This window comes from Carcharodon carcharias, chromosome 16 (genome assembly GCF_017639515.1).
Source record: "Carcharodon carcharias isolate sCarCar2 chromosome 16, sCarCar2.pri, whole genome shotgun sequence".
Lineage (NCBI taxonomy): Eukaryota > Metazoa > Chordata > Chondrichthyes > Lamniformes > Lamnidae > Carcharodon > Carcharodon carcharias.
In genome coordinates this window covers 45365588-45379434 of record NC_054482.1, presented here as the reverse complement: position 1 = coordinate 45379434, position 13847 = coordinate 45365588, and the positions used below count along the sequence as shown (strand labels likewise).

The 13847-nt window shown below is 41.6% G+C and overlaps 1 protein-coding gene across 4 annotated transcripts in view; it reads right to left on the bottom strand.

Annotated features, from left to right (window-relative positions):
• Window positions 1-13847, bottom strand: part of hmcn1 (hemicentin 1) — a 725933-nt gene that overhangs the window by 299726 nt on the left and 412360 nt on the right. For all 4 annotated transcript variants that reach the window (XR_005945469.1, XM_041207700.1, XM_041207701.1 and 1 more), the window contains exons 31-33: window positions 7102-7380; window positions 4158-4442; window positions 34-142 (exon numbers count right to left, since the gene is read on the bottom strand). Coding sequence is in view for 3 of the 4 variants with exons in the window: in XM_041207700.1 (XP_041063634.1) it covers window positions 34-142; window positions 4158-4442; window positions 7102-7380 (673 nt within the window). In the remaining variant the exon portion in view is untranslated. The remainder of the gene's footprint in view (window positions 1-33; window positions 143-4157; window positions 4443-7101; window positions 7381-13847) is intronic.

Sequence of the window (13847 nt, the reverse complement as noted above, 5' to 3'; positions counted from 1 at the left end):
TCTGCAATACAAACATTTGCAATAAAGTCTCACATGATGTTTGGAGGGGGAGTTCCTGCTGCATCACACTTGAGTTCCAGTGGATTATGGACAAGTACTGTGGTGTCTGTGGCTTCATCACTCCCTTCTATGATTGGTGGCACTGTACAAATACAGAAAAAATAATCTGAGAGTTTTGGTGCATCCAAGTTACATGCACAGTGCAGTGCAAAATAAACAGTCAGCTATCTCCCGTACATTTTTGGAGTACTGTCTTTATTCAATTGAGTGCAGCAGAATACTGCACATAGTTCTTTGTTCAAACTGAAATTCAATCTGTAAACTCTAGAAGCAAACAAACATCACCATCCATTTAACCTCTGCTAAAATTATGTATTTATTATCCTTTTTAAAATGTTGATATTTGAATACAAAGAATGGTCTCTGTTATTGTTATCTAATCCAGATCATAAAGGAGAATTGGAAAGAAGTATAAAAACAGAACACATTTCTCTTTTCAAAATATGCCATGAATAATAAGAAAGAATCTGATTTGGTCAAATGTTTGCACCAATTTGCTACAGTAGTCCTCAAAGGGTGAGAGAAAGAAAAACTTTTCACATAATAGAAATGACAGTAACTAAGGCTTTAGTGTTGTTCCAAGAACTGAAAGGAATCCTATTGTACACTCATATCCTACTTGGGACGTGTGCATGAAATTCAACTCAACATTCACTTAAATCACGGAATGTCGTAAATACTTGTAACAATAAGAGAAACAAGGAAAAATTAGTGTGACAAAGATTGAGCTGACAACTTTTTCTCTTGATTCACATCATAATATTAACACCCTTGTTATAGAGTTGATTTTCCAGGCAACTTTTCTTGGTGGAAACATTGAACTTTATTTACAAGACAGCAGCAGCAACTACATTTGTGCATCTAACTCTATAACTAAAGAAGAACTCTCTCCTAGAGGTTCCCAGCACTACAAACTGATTGATTTACACATATAATGTGATCTAACAATATAGGGTTGTTCTTAAAGCTACAGTCCCTACATTTATCAAAACTCATTTCTCCCCCTTTAACTTTTCTGTACATTTTGTATTTAGAAGGATATTTATCTCATGACATTACAATATTTACACAGGTCATGAAATTACAAATTCAGGCTTTCAGGCAGTTTCCTGATCTGTGTGGAACGTCGTAGCTCTACAACTTCCAATTCTTTTGCAGGATCTACATTCTCTGGGGTTGCACTAACATCAGGTACCTCATTAGGCACAGGCAGTTCTGTGTCTTCCACTCTGACAGAGGCATCGGGCATGTCTGCCCTTGGTTGAGAAGCTTCAACAGGAACTATAGGTTCAGCAATGGTTACAGGCGGAGCATCATTTTGTAGGGGTATCTCTCTTCTTTTTAAATAATCCACATGCTTACGGCCCTCCATTTCCACCTGGTATGACAATGGCCCAGTCACAGAGCTTACTTTACCAGGTAACCACCTCAGTCCTCCATCGAAATTCCTCAACTATACTGCTCCCCCAACAATAAATTGTTTCTCACAACTATGCAAATCATGAGTCGCTTTTTGGTTGCCTTGACTTTTCTCCACCACCTCCTCCAAACTGTGAAGTTTCAGGCTTAGCCTTGCTCAAAGACAGCGCCTCGTCAGTAATTCGGCAGGTGTTGCAACTAGTAATTTTAGTTTAGTTTCCAATGATTCACCTCTTTATTTTATTGCCACTTTTTATTTTCTTTTCAGAACCTTCTTCCTTTCTATCTTCTGCTGTCTACCACAGAGTTTAGTCTCGTCCTTCATTTTGACTTCACTGTCAGCCAATCTTCTCCCAGGTGAGATCTCAACTTGTTTTAGTTCGGTAGTTGAGCTACCCATGACTTTATTATCTACTCGCATCTTGGAAAGTTCTATGACTTTTCATTTCAAAGCCTCTTTAGCTTCATTCAGCTGGTTCTTCAGCTCTGGTCTCCTTCTGGTATCTGTTGACTTCCTCCTCAAATCTTGAACATTGCTACATCTTCTTTGCCAACTGGTTTTTCAGTTTGTTCAGAGTGATGTTACATTCCTCCTGTTTCTCTTCGTAATTTTACAGAGGTACAAACTTTGACCTGAGGGATCCTTGTAATGTGTGAAGGTCTTTCAACAAGTTTTCCTTTTCTTTGTGAAGCTCATTTGTTTCATCTTGAACTCTGTCATTCAGCAGAATCTCCTTGAGTTTCTTCTGCTGTTCTTCCATGTCGTTGTTTAAGACAGTCTTCATTTTGTCAGGTTGCTGAATGGCTACAAATTCCTTTTTCATCCTGTTGCAGTCCTTGGACTCTCCAGGCTCTTTCTGAAGTACCTTGCCTTGTTCCTTTTTCCAAAATAGGGACTCTTCCTGCTTCCTTTTGAAATCTCACTGTTCAATTAATGTTAATTTCCCTCAATGAATTTCGACCTAGAGAGCTTGGTCCTCTGCCTTCTAATACTATCACCGGTAGCTGTGCTGTTATGTGTTTATAATAAACAGGTCCACTGGTAATACCTTTTATCTGGATTTCTTAACCTGTTTACATTTTAAACTTGGCAGGTGTTTATTCCAAATTTAATTGTTGAGCACCTTTATTTAGGTAGGTGAAAGTGTGTTCTTCTATTACTGTGGTAGAAGCACTCATGTCTATTTCCATTTTTAAGGGTTTACCATTCATTTGCACTATGACAATAATTGGCTCTGTCTTCCCAACTTTCATGTTGAATAAGGAATAAATGTCAGAATTGGTTGTTTCTGGCTCTTTTACACTATATACGTCATTGGACTTTGCTGCCTGGAATCCTGTTCTAATCTCACTTTGCAACATTTCAATATGTGTCCACTTCTGTGACAAAATAACACACTATCTTTTTAAATTTCCAATCATTAGGAGTATGATTCTTTCCACATTGATAAAAATTAGTTTTCAACTTTGCTGCTAAGTTGTTTCTTCTAAACTTTCGGTTAGTGGGGGCTGTTTCCTGCTTCACAGTGGAGTCCTGGCTTTTCGCATCACTTTCAGCTGACTGTTCCTGCCCAACTAGGAAACGCTGCCATTTTGTGCCCCTTGAACTATTTGTGAATCCCTTAAAGCACTTTCCATTGCAAGCGCTATTTCTAATGCTTTCTTAAACTAAAGATCCACTTCAGCAAGCAATCTTCGCTGAATAGCATCCGCCTGAAAGCCACATAACAAATGATCCTTGAGCACATCATTCAGGGTTTCACTGAAATCACAATATTCCGTTAGTTGTTTTAATTTCACCACACAGGTAGCAATGGTCTCTCCCGGGACTCTATTCTGTGAATTGAACCTGAACCTCTGCATTGTGACTGAAGGCTTGGGTTGGAAATGTCCCTTAACAAGGTCTACTAATTCACTGAAAGTCTTGAATATAGGGCACTGGGAGCCATCAAGCTTTGAATTAAACTGTAGGTTTTGCTCCCATGAATACTCAGGAGAATCGCTCTCCTCTTTTCCTCCCTCGTGATTTTGTTGGCATGGAAGTAGAATGCAAGACGTTCTATATATTGAGACCAGTCATCTGTGGCTGGCTCAAAGAGATCGATTCTGCCAGACTGTGGCATCTCAGATGAGTATATCTTCCTTTATTTTTAATTATCTAGATACTCACAATCACTGGGTGAGGGGCAAAACCGAATCTGATTTATCCTCATCACCAGTTTGTTATAGAGTTGATTTTCCTGGCAACTTTATTTGTGCATCTAACTCTATAGCTAAGGAAGAACTCTCTCCTAGAGGCTCCCTGTGCTACAAACTGATTGGTTTACACAAATCATGTGATCTTACAACACAGGATTGTTCTTAAAGCTACAGTCCTATGTTTATCAAAACTATAACTACTACAGCACTTTTGAAGCATTTTAACTGGGTAAAGAACATATCAAAACATCTTATGTACCAGGCTGACTGAGTGTAATTATAACATTCCAATAAAATTATTCATTTTCAAGAGGTCAAAGTTTCCAGCAATGCTGAGTCAGATATTTACAGTAAGTGGCAAGGTTACTTTCATGCTTACAGTAGTGTTTGATTCCTATCTTTGACTTCTTCTGAGTGTGGCATTTCTATTGGAAGTGTGATGCTGCACAGTTAAACCATAAAATTTTTTAATTCCTTACCCAAAACATCAACGGTATACTTTATTGTGCTTTCTCCGGCAATACTGCTAGCCACACACAAGTATCCGCCTGCATTAGATACAGCTGCATTGGGGATCTCTAACTTTCTGCCTCCCTGAAGGATACGGGTGTTATTACTAGCTTTCACAGGTACTCCATCCTTCAACCAGGTGAGAACAGGAGGGGGGTAGCCAGAAGCTTCACATTCCAGAACCAACGAGCTACTGGCAGTGACCTTCTTATGCTGAGGGCTATCGGGACTTCCTTCTTCAATGTTAGGAGGAACTAGAAAATAAAAAAAAATCAGAATAAACATGCCACTAGTATATTTAAAAGATTACACTCTTATTAGAGATATTGGGCTGGATTTTCGCAGAGTCAGGAAGACTCCACGGACCCTTAAAAGTAGCAGGCAGGACCCGGATGCAGAAGTCCCATCCCATTTCCAACACATCCAGTTTTTTTCCAGCAGGGGGAGCAGGGTAGGGCATGACTCAAAGGTGGGAAATCCAAACTCAGCAGTGCCATTTGAACAGTGCTAAACAGGCCCCATTTTGGCTAGTCCAAAGGCCTTAACCCGCATTGTGGGTGTCACAAATTTATACAGTAGATATAAATGATCTTGAAAGGCAGATAAGGTCTATATAAGTGTCATGATCTGAATTTTTTTTTAAATCCCCTGCTCTTTAAACATGAAAAAACAGGCTGAAGCTGGCAATGAGAGTTAGAAAAAGCTCCCTGCTGGACTGCTTTGATTGACAGGCCATCTGGTGTAGGTTAGAAAAAAACATTACCATCTGATTGTACAGTTTCAGTGGAGTTCTTTGTTAACATTTCCCCAAGGGCTATTATTATGTTATTGTGAATGCTTGACTGAGTTTCAAAAGCTACTATTATCTCAGCAGGGTGTTCTGAGTTCAGAGTTTGGTTGATAGTTTAAAGAGACTATTAAAGGATTTGATGCAAGGTCTGAATAGAAGTCTGTTTTTCATAAGAGACTAACCATTTGAGGAGATTTAAAAGCTTTGAATAGATTTTTTTCACTATAAAGCATGTAGGAGCAAGAGTTATAGCAGATTGTTAGTATTTTTTCATCTCACATGAGTCCTGAGGTCTGCCCATGTTGGATACTGGGTGAGTGGCTTTAGAGGTGGCATTGGAGATATGAGGGTGCATTGGGGGTGGGTGGGTGCATAGGTTGGCATGGGGATATGAGGGGCCATGGGTGGGGGTGAGGGGCTGAGAGGGATGAGTGCTAGAGAGCCTAATAGCTTCCAAAACAATTGGGACAAAGTCCCACAGAACCAAGTTGGGCCTATGAACCAGCCTGCCTCAACGCTCACCTGCCCAGTGGCTGCCTAGGACCTGCTTCTGGGGTTGGCAGGCTGGACTTGATCCCACTTCCGCCTCCCCAGAGTGAAAATTGGGTCTAACAAGGCCCTTTAAACTGCAGCAGATCTATTGAGTTGGGAAACTTTTCAATTCAAGCTACCCAGCTTGGTAGCAAAAATTCAGCCCATTGTGTTAGTTCCCTAATGGCTTAGATCAAAATCATGGTTCTGAACTCTAACTCATGCCCAGGTGGTTGAAAAGGCTGATATCAGCTGGAATGTTACAACCAGTCTTAGTGCTTCTAGGTTATGGAGAGGGGTAAAAATCAGCCATAATTCCTTTTTCTGATAATTCACTTTCCAGAAACAATCTTAAGAAGAATTGAGGGTTCTCCTTATCCTTTGCAAATATTCATTCCTCATTATCAATAAAAAAGATTAATTGATTACTCATCTGATTCACTTAATGAAAATTGCCAAATACCAACTGCATTTCAAAATATTTAATTGAGTATGAGGTACTCTGGAACAACCTGAAAGTGTGAACTTGCTTTTGTATGGTACCTTTCATGCTGTCATTGATTTAGATGCTTTACAGCCAACAAAGTACTTTTTAATTGCAGTTATTGTTGTTTTGTAAGCAAATACAGCAGCCAATTTGAATATGAAATCTCAAAAATAGCAATGAGATGAATGGCCATTTAATCTCTTTCTGATTTTGTTGAGGATGAGAAAGGTGCTATATAGATGAAAATTCTGTCTGTCCTATATGAACATGACAATCCTATACTCTGGTGGATTCCAGTGGTGAATAACTTGCTGCTGCTCATAGGTTCAAACATAAAGAATAGTTACTTGGTTGAGATATTATATGGTAGGCAGCACATATGGAACCATAGTCCACTATGAGTCACCACCTTAAGGAAAGAAAGGAAGAAAAATGGGGGAATAGAAAAAAAGCATTGAGCAATAATATTCAAAACTATGAAATTCACTTAAATGTGACAAATGTCCTTTAACTTTATTCATACTTCTAATTTATTGCAACTGAGCTTTTTAATTATCTTGAACAATAAATTTATAAGTAAACTGATGTACTTGCTATGGTTTAAACCTCAATTTTTTGTGGCACCAAGAATGTTACACTTTGTAATTTTCGCTTTGAGATTAGTTAGACTATTGAAAAAATTAGAATTTAATTTGGTTGGTAGTACACAGGGACTTGTAAAAAAAAGGGTAAAGTGATGTAAAATGCCCATAATAAATCAGGCTGGTCCAACTATTAGTGATATTTAACTCTTCCCCCCCTACTCTTGTAGAGAGAAATGTGCCTCAGAGTTGGAAATGGGGGTGCAGATACCCAATTGAGAGACTAATTAAACAACATCAATTCATATAGTTGAAGTTTAGGATTCAGCTGTATGTGTGTGGAGATCTGGTAAAAATGAAAGGAGCTCAAATCCGCAAACATACAACTTGGTCTAAGCCTAAAGTTGCCTTAAAGAATGGATTGAACCAAATTGGCTCACCTAGCTGGAAACAAAAGCTTACAAAATGACAAGGAGAGATAAAAGAAACAGAAATATAAATGTAAATAAGAGAAGAATTATTACCATACACATCCAACACATAGAATTTTTCAGCAATTCCAGCGATGCTGGTGACACGACAAGTATATTGGCCTGCATCCGATACATGGGCTTGAGGGATCTGAAGGAGGTGCCCTCTGTTAATATATGTAGCTTGTGGACTGGAGATGATTGGTCGATCAGCTTTGTACCATGTTATAGCGGGCAGGGGAACACCACGAGCCTCACATTCCAAGGTCACAGGGTGATTCAGCAGAACTGTCAGATCAGTTGTGATGTTACTGCCTTTAATACTTGGTGGGACTTTTGGATTAATGATAAGAAAACAGCGTAAGTGTAATAATAGACAAATGGAAAGAAATATCTTTTACAATTTCGGAATACCTAGCAACTCCAGCAAAAGAACACTAGACTTCTAGTCTTAAAGCAGGTGGCGTCATACTTCAGCTTTTACTCACATTTAGAATCATCAGGGTTTACTGGCGAATTTTTACCAGATCTTGATCAGCTGCACAACATTGGAACGGAAGATTCAGTCTATAGAGGGAAATCCTGGCACAATTAATGATGTGACCTAATGACTCAGCAAGTAATTGTACACCATGATATGGTACTGGTTCATAAAGATCAGGGAAGCCTCAGGTCGTGTTCTTTGTTTCTGTTGAGTTGGCTGATCTCAGGCGAGACAGAACTATTTGGCCTCAGTGCCCCCTGGGTTCAGTAAGAGGAATCAGAAACTTACTGTTTGAATGGGCGAAATCCCATGTGTTGTTAGCTAAGCTCCAACAGCAGTGCATTAAGCTATTGTTAACAACTGTTAATGCCAGTGATCCCTGTGGATCAGTTCGTTATGAACTGTCCCACGCTAAACGACTAGGTGGTTACAGTTCTGACTGATCAAGTTACATCACTGTCAGCTGCTTGTTGGTTCATTGTTAGCATTGGTCTACACTGTTACTGCTGTTACTTTTGTTTCTTTCTTAAAATAATAAATCAATTCCTTTGTATTTAAAAGACAATGCATGAGCATTGGGGAAATAGAATGCTTTTAACATTTTTGCATCCTGCATCAATACTCTCAAGATTATGTATTGGATGGATTAGAAATTAAACCAAGGCCTTATCTGCCTGTTTCAGAGGATCAGATTGATACCAAAAATTGTATGGCATTACTTAAGAACAGTACGTAGTTCTCCTAATATTCTGGCCAAAGTTCCTCTCTCAGCCAACGCCAAGGACAGACTAACTAGCCGTTTATCTCATTGTCACTTATGGTATGTGCAAAACAACTGGCATTTGCACCTATCCAATATTTGCTATATTTTAAAGCAACTTATTCTCTATGAAGCCTTTAGGGATGCTTCTGAAAGATGTGATAAGACAAGTCTAAATACAGGTCTTTTTTCTTAAATGCTGGGTAAAGATCTCTCTACACTGTGCCAACAATGTACTTAACCTTAACTTCAGAATATACTGCATCAGTGTGAAATTTCAAATTGCTAGATCAACAAGCATTGGTGCCTGAGACAATGAATGTGGTGCTCGTTTATGTCCAATTGTATTTAATGTGGTACTGAATATTAGACCATAGCTTGGGACCAACTTGGAGCTGGGGAGGGAATGCTCAAACTTAATATAGTTAGGCCTTTAGCGGCTGTCATAGAGAAGATATTTTCAATCCACTTCAGGCCTAACTGGAACGCACGCCTGGAAATGAAAGAGTAGGTTATAATCCAGTGATTCCTATTGTGATGTCACATATACAACAAAAATCGATTCACCTAACATGGCTGCAGGACACAGAATATCTGTGTTCAAAGACCAAAAGATACTCAGGTAATACATCAACATTTGGCCTACCTACATATCTCAATACCTCCAACAGGACATTTATAATCCTATCATGAAATTTGTGCAACTTCTCAAGGGAGTTGAATTAATTACAAGTGTCCAAAGAAGTGATTTTTCCTCGATTTTGAAATGCAGCTGAGTATGTATTCATGGATATCAATCTAATAATTATTTTACAACCAATATAACAAGATGATTTACATTTTGAATCTAACAAAATAATCTACATTATTTAATCTGTCACAAAAACCTACATTGTTCAATTTGGACCAGATTTGTTCAACAAATGTCATTTCCATAACCTATATGGGACAGAAACCACCAGGGCTAATTTTGCAAATGCACATTATCAGTGGAAATAGCACCCATTGGCAGTGTATATTGGGATATTAGGGGCACATTGCACACAATTTTCTAACTATTAAAAATTCATTGTTGGGAAGTTGTAGATAACACAACAATGACCTTCCAATAAGTGAATGATGGGTAAAACTTCCTTAAAGTGGAATGTGTTAGTTAAATCAGCCCCAAAGTATATCTTAGATAAGTTATTTCTATACATATCTTTCACACATTCAATTCATTCTTAACTGATTTGAATTTTTATGGGGAATAAAAACAGAAAATATTGGAAATGCGCAGAACTAAGTTCTGATGAAGGATCCCATTTGAAATATTAACTAATCTTTCTTTTTCAGATACCAATTACTCACTAGTTATTTCCAACATTTTCAATCTTCATTTCAGATTGCTAGCATTTTATTTCAATCTGTTATTTAAACACTCTTAGTCAACAAAGCATTATCTGTAAATAATCTGTAGGAATGAAAGTGTTAACTGTATAAGCAAAGATATATCATTTTTGAAGTGGAATTTTTTTGTTGCATGTTGGGACCTCTAGTTTCAGAGCCATGTGTCTACTTATGAAAGGCTCCCTAGTCTCCAGAAAGGAGTCCAGCAATACTAATGAGTAGACATTTGTGGCAGGTTTCAGAAGCGTGCTGCAGTATAATATTGCGGACAGCCTCTGAGCTGCTGGTAAAACTGCATTATAGAATCATAGGCAGGGATTTTCTCCTCATTGTACTAAGTGCGGCAGCGGGCATGAAAAACTGTGCTCTACCGGCCGGCCGCAATGCGGGTTTTCGCGCTGTGTTGTCCGCTTCCTGCCGCATTAATTATACACGCATGGGAAACATGCCAGATTGCGGGCAAGCGGCCTCTGATTCGCCCAGCCCGCCATGAACTCTGTGCATGGGTGCATTTAAATATGGAGCCCGGAGCGTCCTCACTCTGGGCTCCATATTTAAATGCACCCGTCCACAGATTTTTTACTGTCTGCAGGCCAGGACTGCTCCATGGAAAACATGGCTTCCAAAGGAAGAAGCATGCTGCTCCAAAATTCAGTGATGCCTCTTTGGAACGCCTGCTGGACACAGCCATGGCCAGCTGCAATGTCCTCTACCCCCGTGATGGTGGAGGAGGTCCACAACCTCACTATGCCAGCTTGGCAGGCGGTGGCAGCATGGTCAGTGCCAATGCAGCACAAAAGAGGTCAACCACTCAGTGCAGAAAGAGGATGAATGATCTGATCCATGCAGCCAGGGTAAATCAACCCTCTCATCACTCTCAACTCACACACTCATCAGCCATTACACATTCACTGGCATTTCACACGCTGGCAGCTCAAGGGATTTCACCACTCACTCTCTCACACACGTCTTCAAATACCCATCTGGCCTAATTTCCTCTGCATCTTATGACCTCATCTCATCCATGGCTGCACTCACCACCCATACATGGCAGGCTTCCTTATCATCTACCCTGGCACGCATCCTGCTCACACTCTTTATCTGTCTTTATGCAGGACAAGCTCACACATAATTGAAGGGAGAGTTCTCAGACTGGGTGTTGAATGGCCAAAATCAAAGTCCTCACTCCCTACGAGAATTGAGCCATCGAGCTGGCTGGAGAGGGTTTGGGCCATGCCTGCACCGGTGGGTGACGCACACATAAGTGAGGATCCTGCACCAGCTCATCCCTCAGACAACCATACTGTGAGTGCATTGTCCTGTTTCAGAGTCAGCTGCCAGGCAGTAATTATATCTCCATTCTTTCATTGGAACCTCTGGAGAGTGCCCAAGAGCATCCACAAGCCTGGCCCTCAACTTCAGTCCCGAGGACACCTTGGATGAGCAACCAGAGGAGAGCACCATGGGAGACCCATTACAGCACTCACCCAAATCTTCCATCAGTGCAGAGATACATGTCTCGGTGCAACCTAGTTCTAGAGTTATCTCGAGGTCACATTCTGGTGAGGACAGCACACAATCTGGTCCACAGCAGGTGGAGGCTGGGACATCCAAAGTCACCGGCACTTGGAGGACTGCTGGAGGCCATGATTCTGCTAAATTTGAGTCAAATGAGGAGGTCCAGCAGCTGGACACCCCAGGTCCGTCCAACCAGGTGACTCCAGAACTATTCGGCCAAATCCAATTCCCTCTTCCTTTGACCCCATCACCTCCAGCTCCACAGGCTGAGAAAAGTCCACCTATCCCACAAGAGGACACCCAAAGCAGGCCAGAGTCCTCCAGGTCTCGGCCCTCCAGAGGGCACCCACCAAAGTCATCACAGACAAAGGGGCGTAGCAGCCACCAAGCTGCCTCCACCTCTGCTGTGGATGTTGGGGAAGCACCAAGATGTAGCAGTAGGATTCGAAAAGTTAAAGAGATTTAGGAGCACAAAGGTGGCATGGGTGTTCAAAACATGTATGTAATGTTCACAAATGTAATTAAAATGGCACCCATTTCACATCTCCTCTTGCATATGCCTCCTTTTAATGATGAGCTGTGTTGCTGTCAATCAGATGAGATACCATGGTCCCTCCTCCTGCACATGTCGCTAACATGGGCCTCTCATCTATGTAGCGTGTTTCCATATCACCACAGTGTGTGGCCCTTTTCCAGATCATTCTCAACATCAGTGATGCCTCAACCTTAATGTTAAGTGTGCTTGTGGAAGGATCATGTCATGTTTATTCTTGACTGTGTAAGACTGAGGCAGAGGACTCTCCTATCTTATCTGCAATCTTGAAAGGTGAAGATGTAATGTACAAGGAGAGATGTGTTAATGCACGGAGAAGGATCATATATCATGCAATTCCATGTGCTCTCTGTCTTCCGCCAGGGTTTTCATGCTATGAGCTCATACTCAGATCTTGTGTGCGCTGGTCTGCCAACTGCATTTCTGACTTCCTAGTTAATCTCACCAATAAGTGGAAGAACGCTGCCACCTCAAGGTGCCAAAGCTCTGCCCAACTCAGCCACATTATTGCCCTGGTGCTCGAACCTACAACCTTGAGTGTTTCTTAACCTGTAATTGTCTGGATTGTGGCCATAAGGCTTTCGTTACAATGTTGGGATGCAGCGCTGTGTGTCACCTCACCTAAACACTCACCAAGGGATACTAATTGAAAGTGGTGATATGTGGTGGTCAATAGAGCCTTTGAGCATGGTCTGGAAGCGCACATAGCAGCTTTAGACAACGTTGAGGCGAGCAATGGGATAACAGCGAGGGTGTATGGCTCTTTATTCGCAACGACTTGACACCTTGAGGGCTTCATGGTGTCTGAGAATTTTGGAGTTCACAAGGGCTAGGGCTGGCCATGTGATCACAATGTGTGTCTATAAGAAGCATTTTAATGACTGGCACACAAGTAGTTGAATGTCATCATCCTCAGGTGGTCCACATACATGGTAAGGTGAGGGTAAAAGCAGACCAGTATCCTTAACTGACAGTGCCCGATGTTAATGTGATGGAGAAGAAGGTGACACAGAGGTTTGAGTCGTCTCAGAATAGATGCACACCTGCAGAACTTCCTCGGCTGCCTTGGCCCAAATGTCACCTATCAGTTTCACCACTGAGGTTACACAGAATGCATTGTCCCATTGCTGGAGATGGACCTCTTTGAGGAACTTTGTCAGATTGAAGGCAGACAGCTACGAGCCCACTGAGAATAGCGGAACAGCTCCTGGTTCTTGTAGGCTGCTGTTGCAACTGGGATGCTGGAGAGACACTTGAAGATGTCCTTCTGACATCTGTTGCTGGGACTCCTCCTCCAGTGAGCACCTCATTCTAGCAAGTACACATGCTCCTGAGGCTTCATCATCCTTTAGAGGATCAGGGCAATGTGAGCTTCATGTGTAACTATTCACTCTCATATTGAAATGCATGGTTGAAATGAGCGGAATACTAACGCTGGTGTTCATGCTGGCCCATGATGGCAGGCACTTGTCCAAGAGGGGACTCACTGCAACTTATCATCCTCCTCGTGGAATATGGTGGCTATGAGGGCCCCACATATACAATCCTGCCTTGTCTGGCCTGTGCTATGGCCTCTTCCAATGCAACCTCAGCTTCCTCCAACTCAACCCCCTCATCCCCCTCGATGGCCTCCTTTTCAGAGGAGATGCACAGCTCCTCCGTGTGTCAGCACCTGGCAAGTCCTCCCCACTTTGCAGCACCAGGTTGTGCAGTGCACAGCAAGCCACAATGATCCTCTGGGTGAAACCCTCTGGGGAATGCATTGCAGTGCTCCATCAGATCAGTCCAGGCATTGGAATCACATCTTTAAGATCTGTTTGATGTGCTCCACTAATGTTCAGCTAGCAGCATGAGCCTCGTTGTACTTTCTCTCTGCAGCGGGCCACCGCAAGGGTGTCATTAGCCATGTCTGTTGTGGGTACCCCTTGTCACCAAGGAGCCAGCCATGGATCCTGTGTGGTCTCTCGAAGATGTCCGAGGAAGATGGAAGAGTCGTGGGCACTTCCTGGGTATCTGGTGCAAACCTGCAGACTGAGTGAGTGGTAGCCCTTCGTGTTTATATATTCGAATGCCTGTGCTAAAGAGCTTTTATAGCC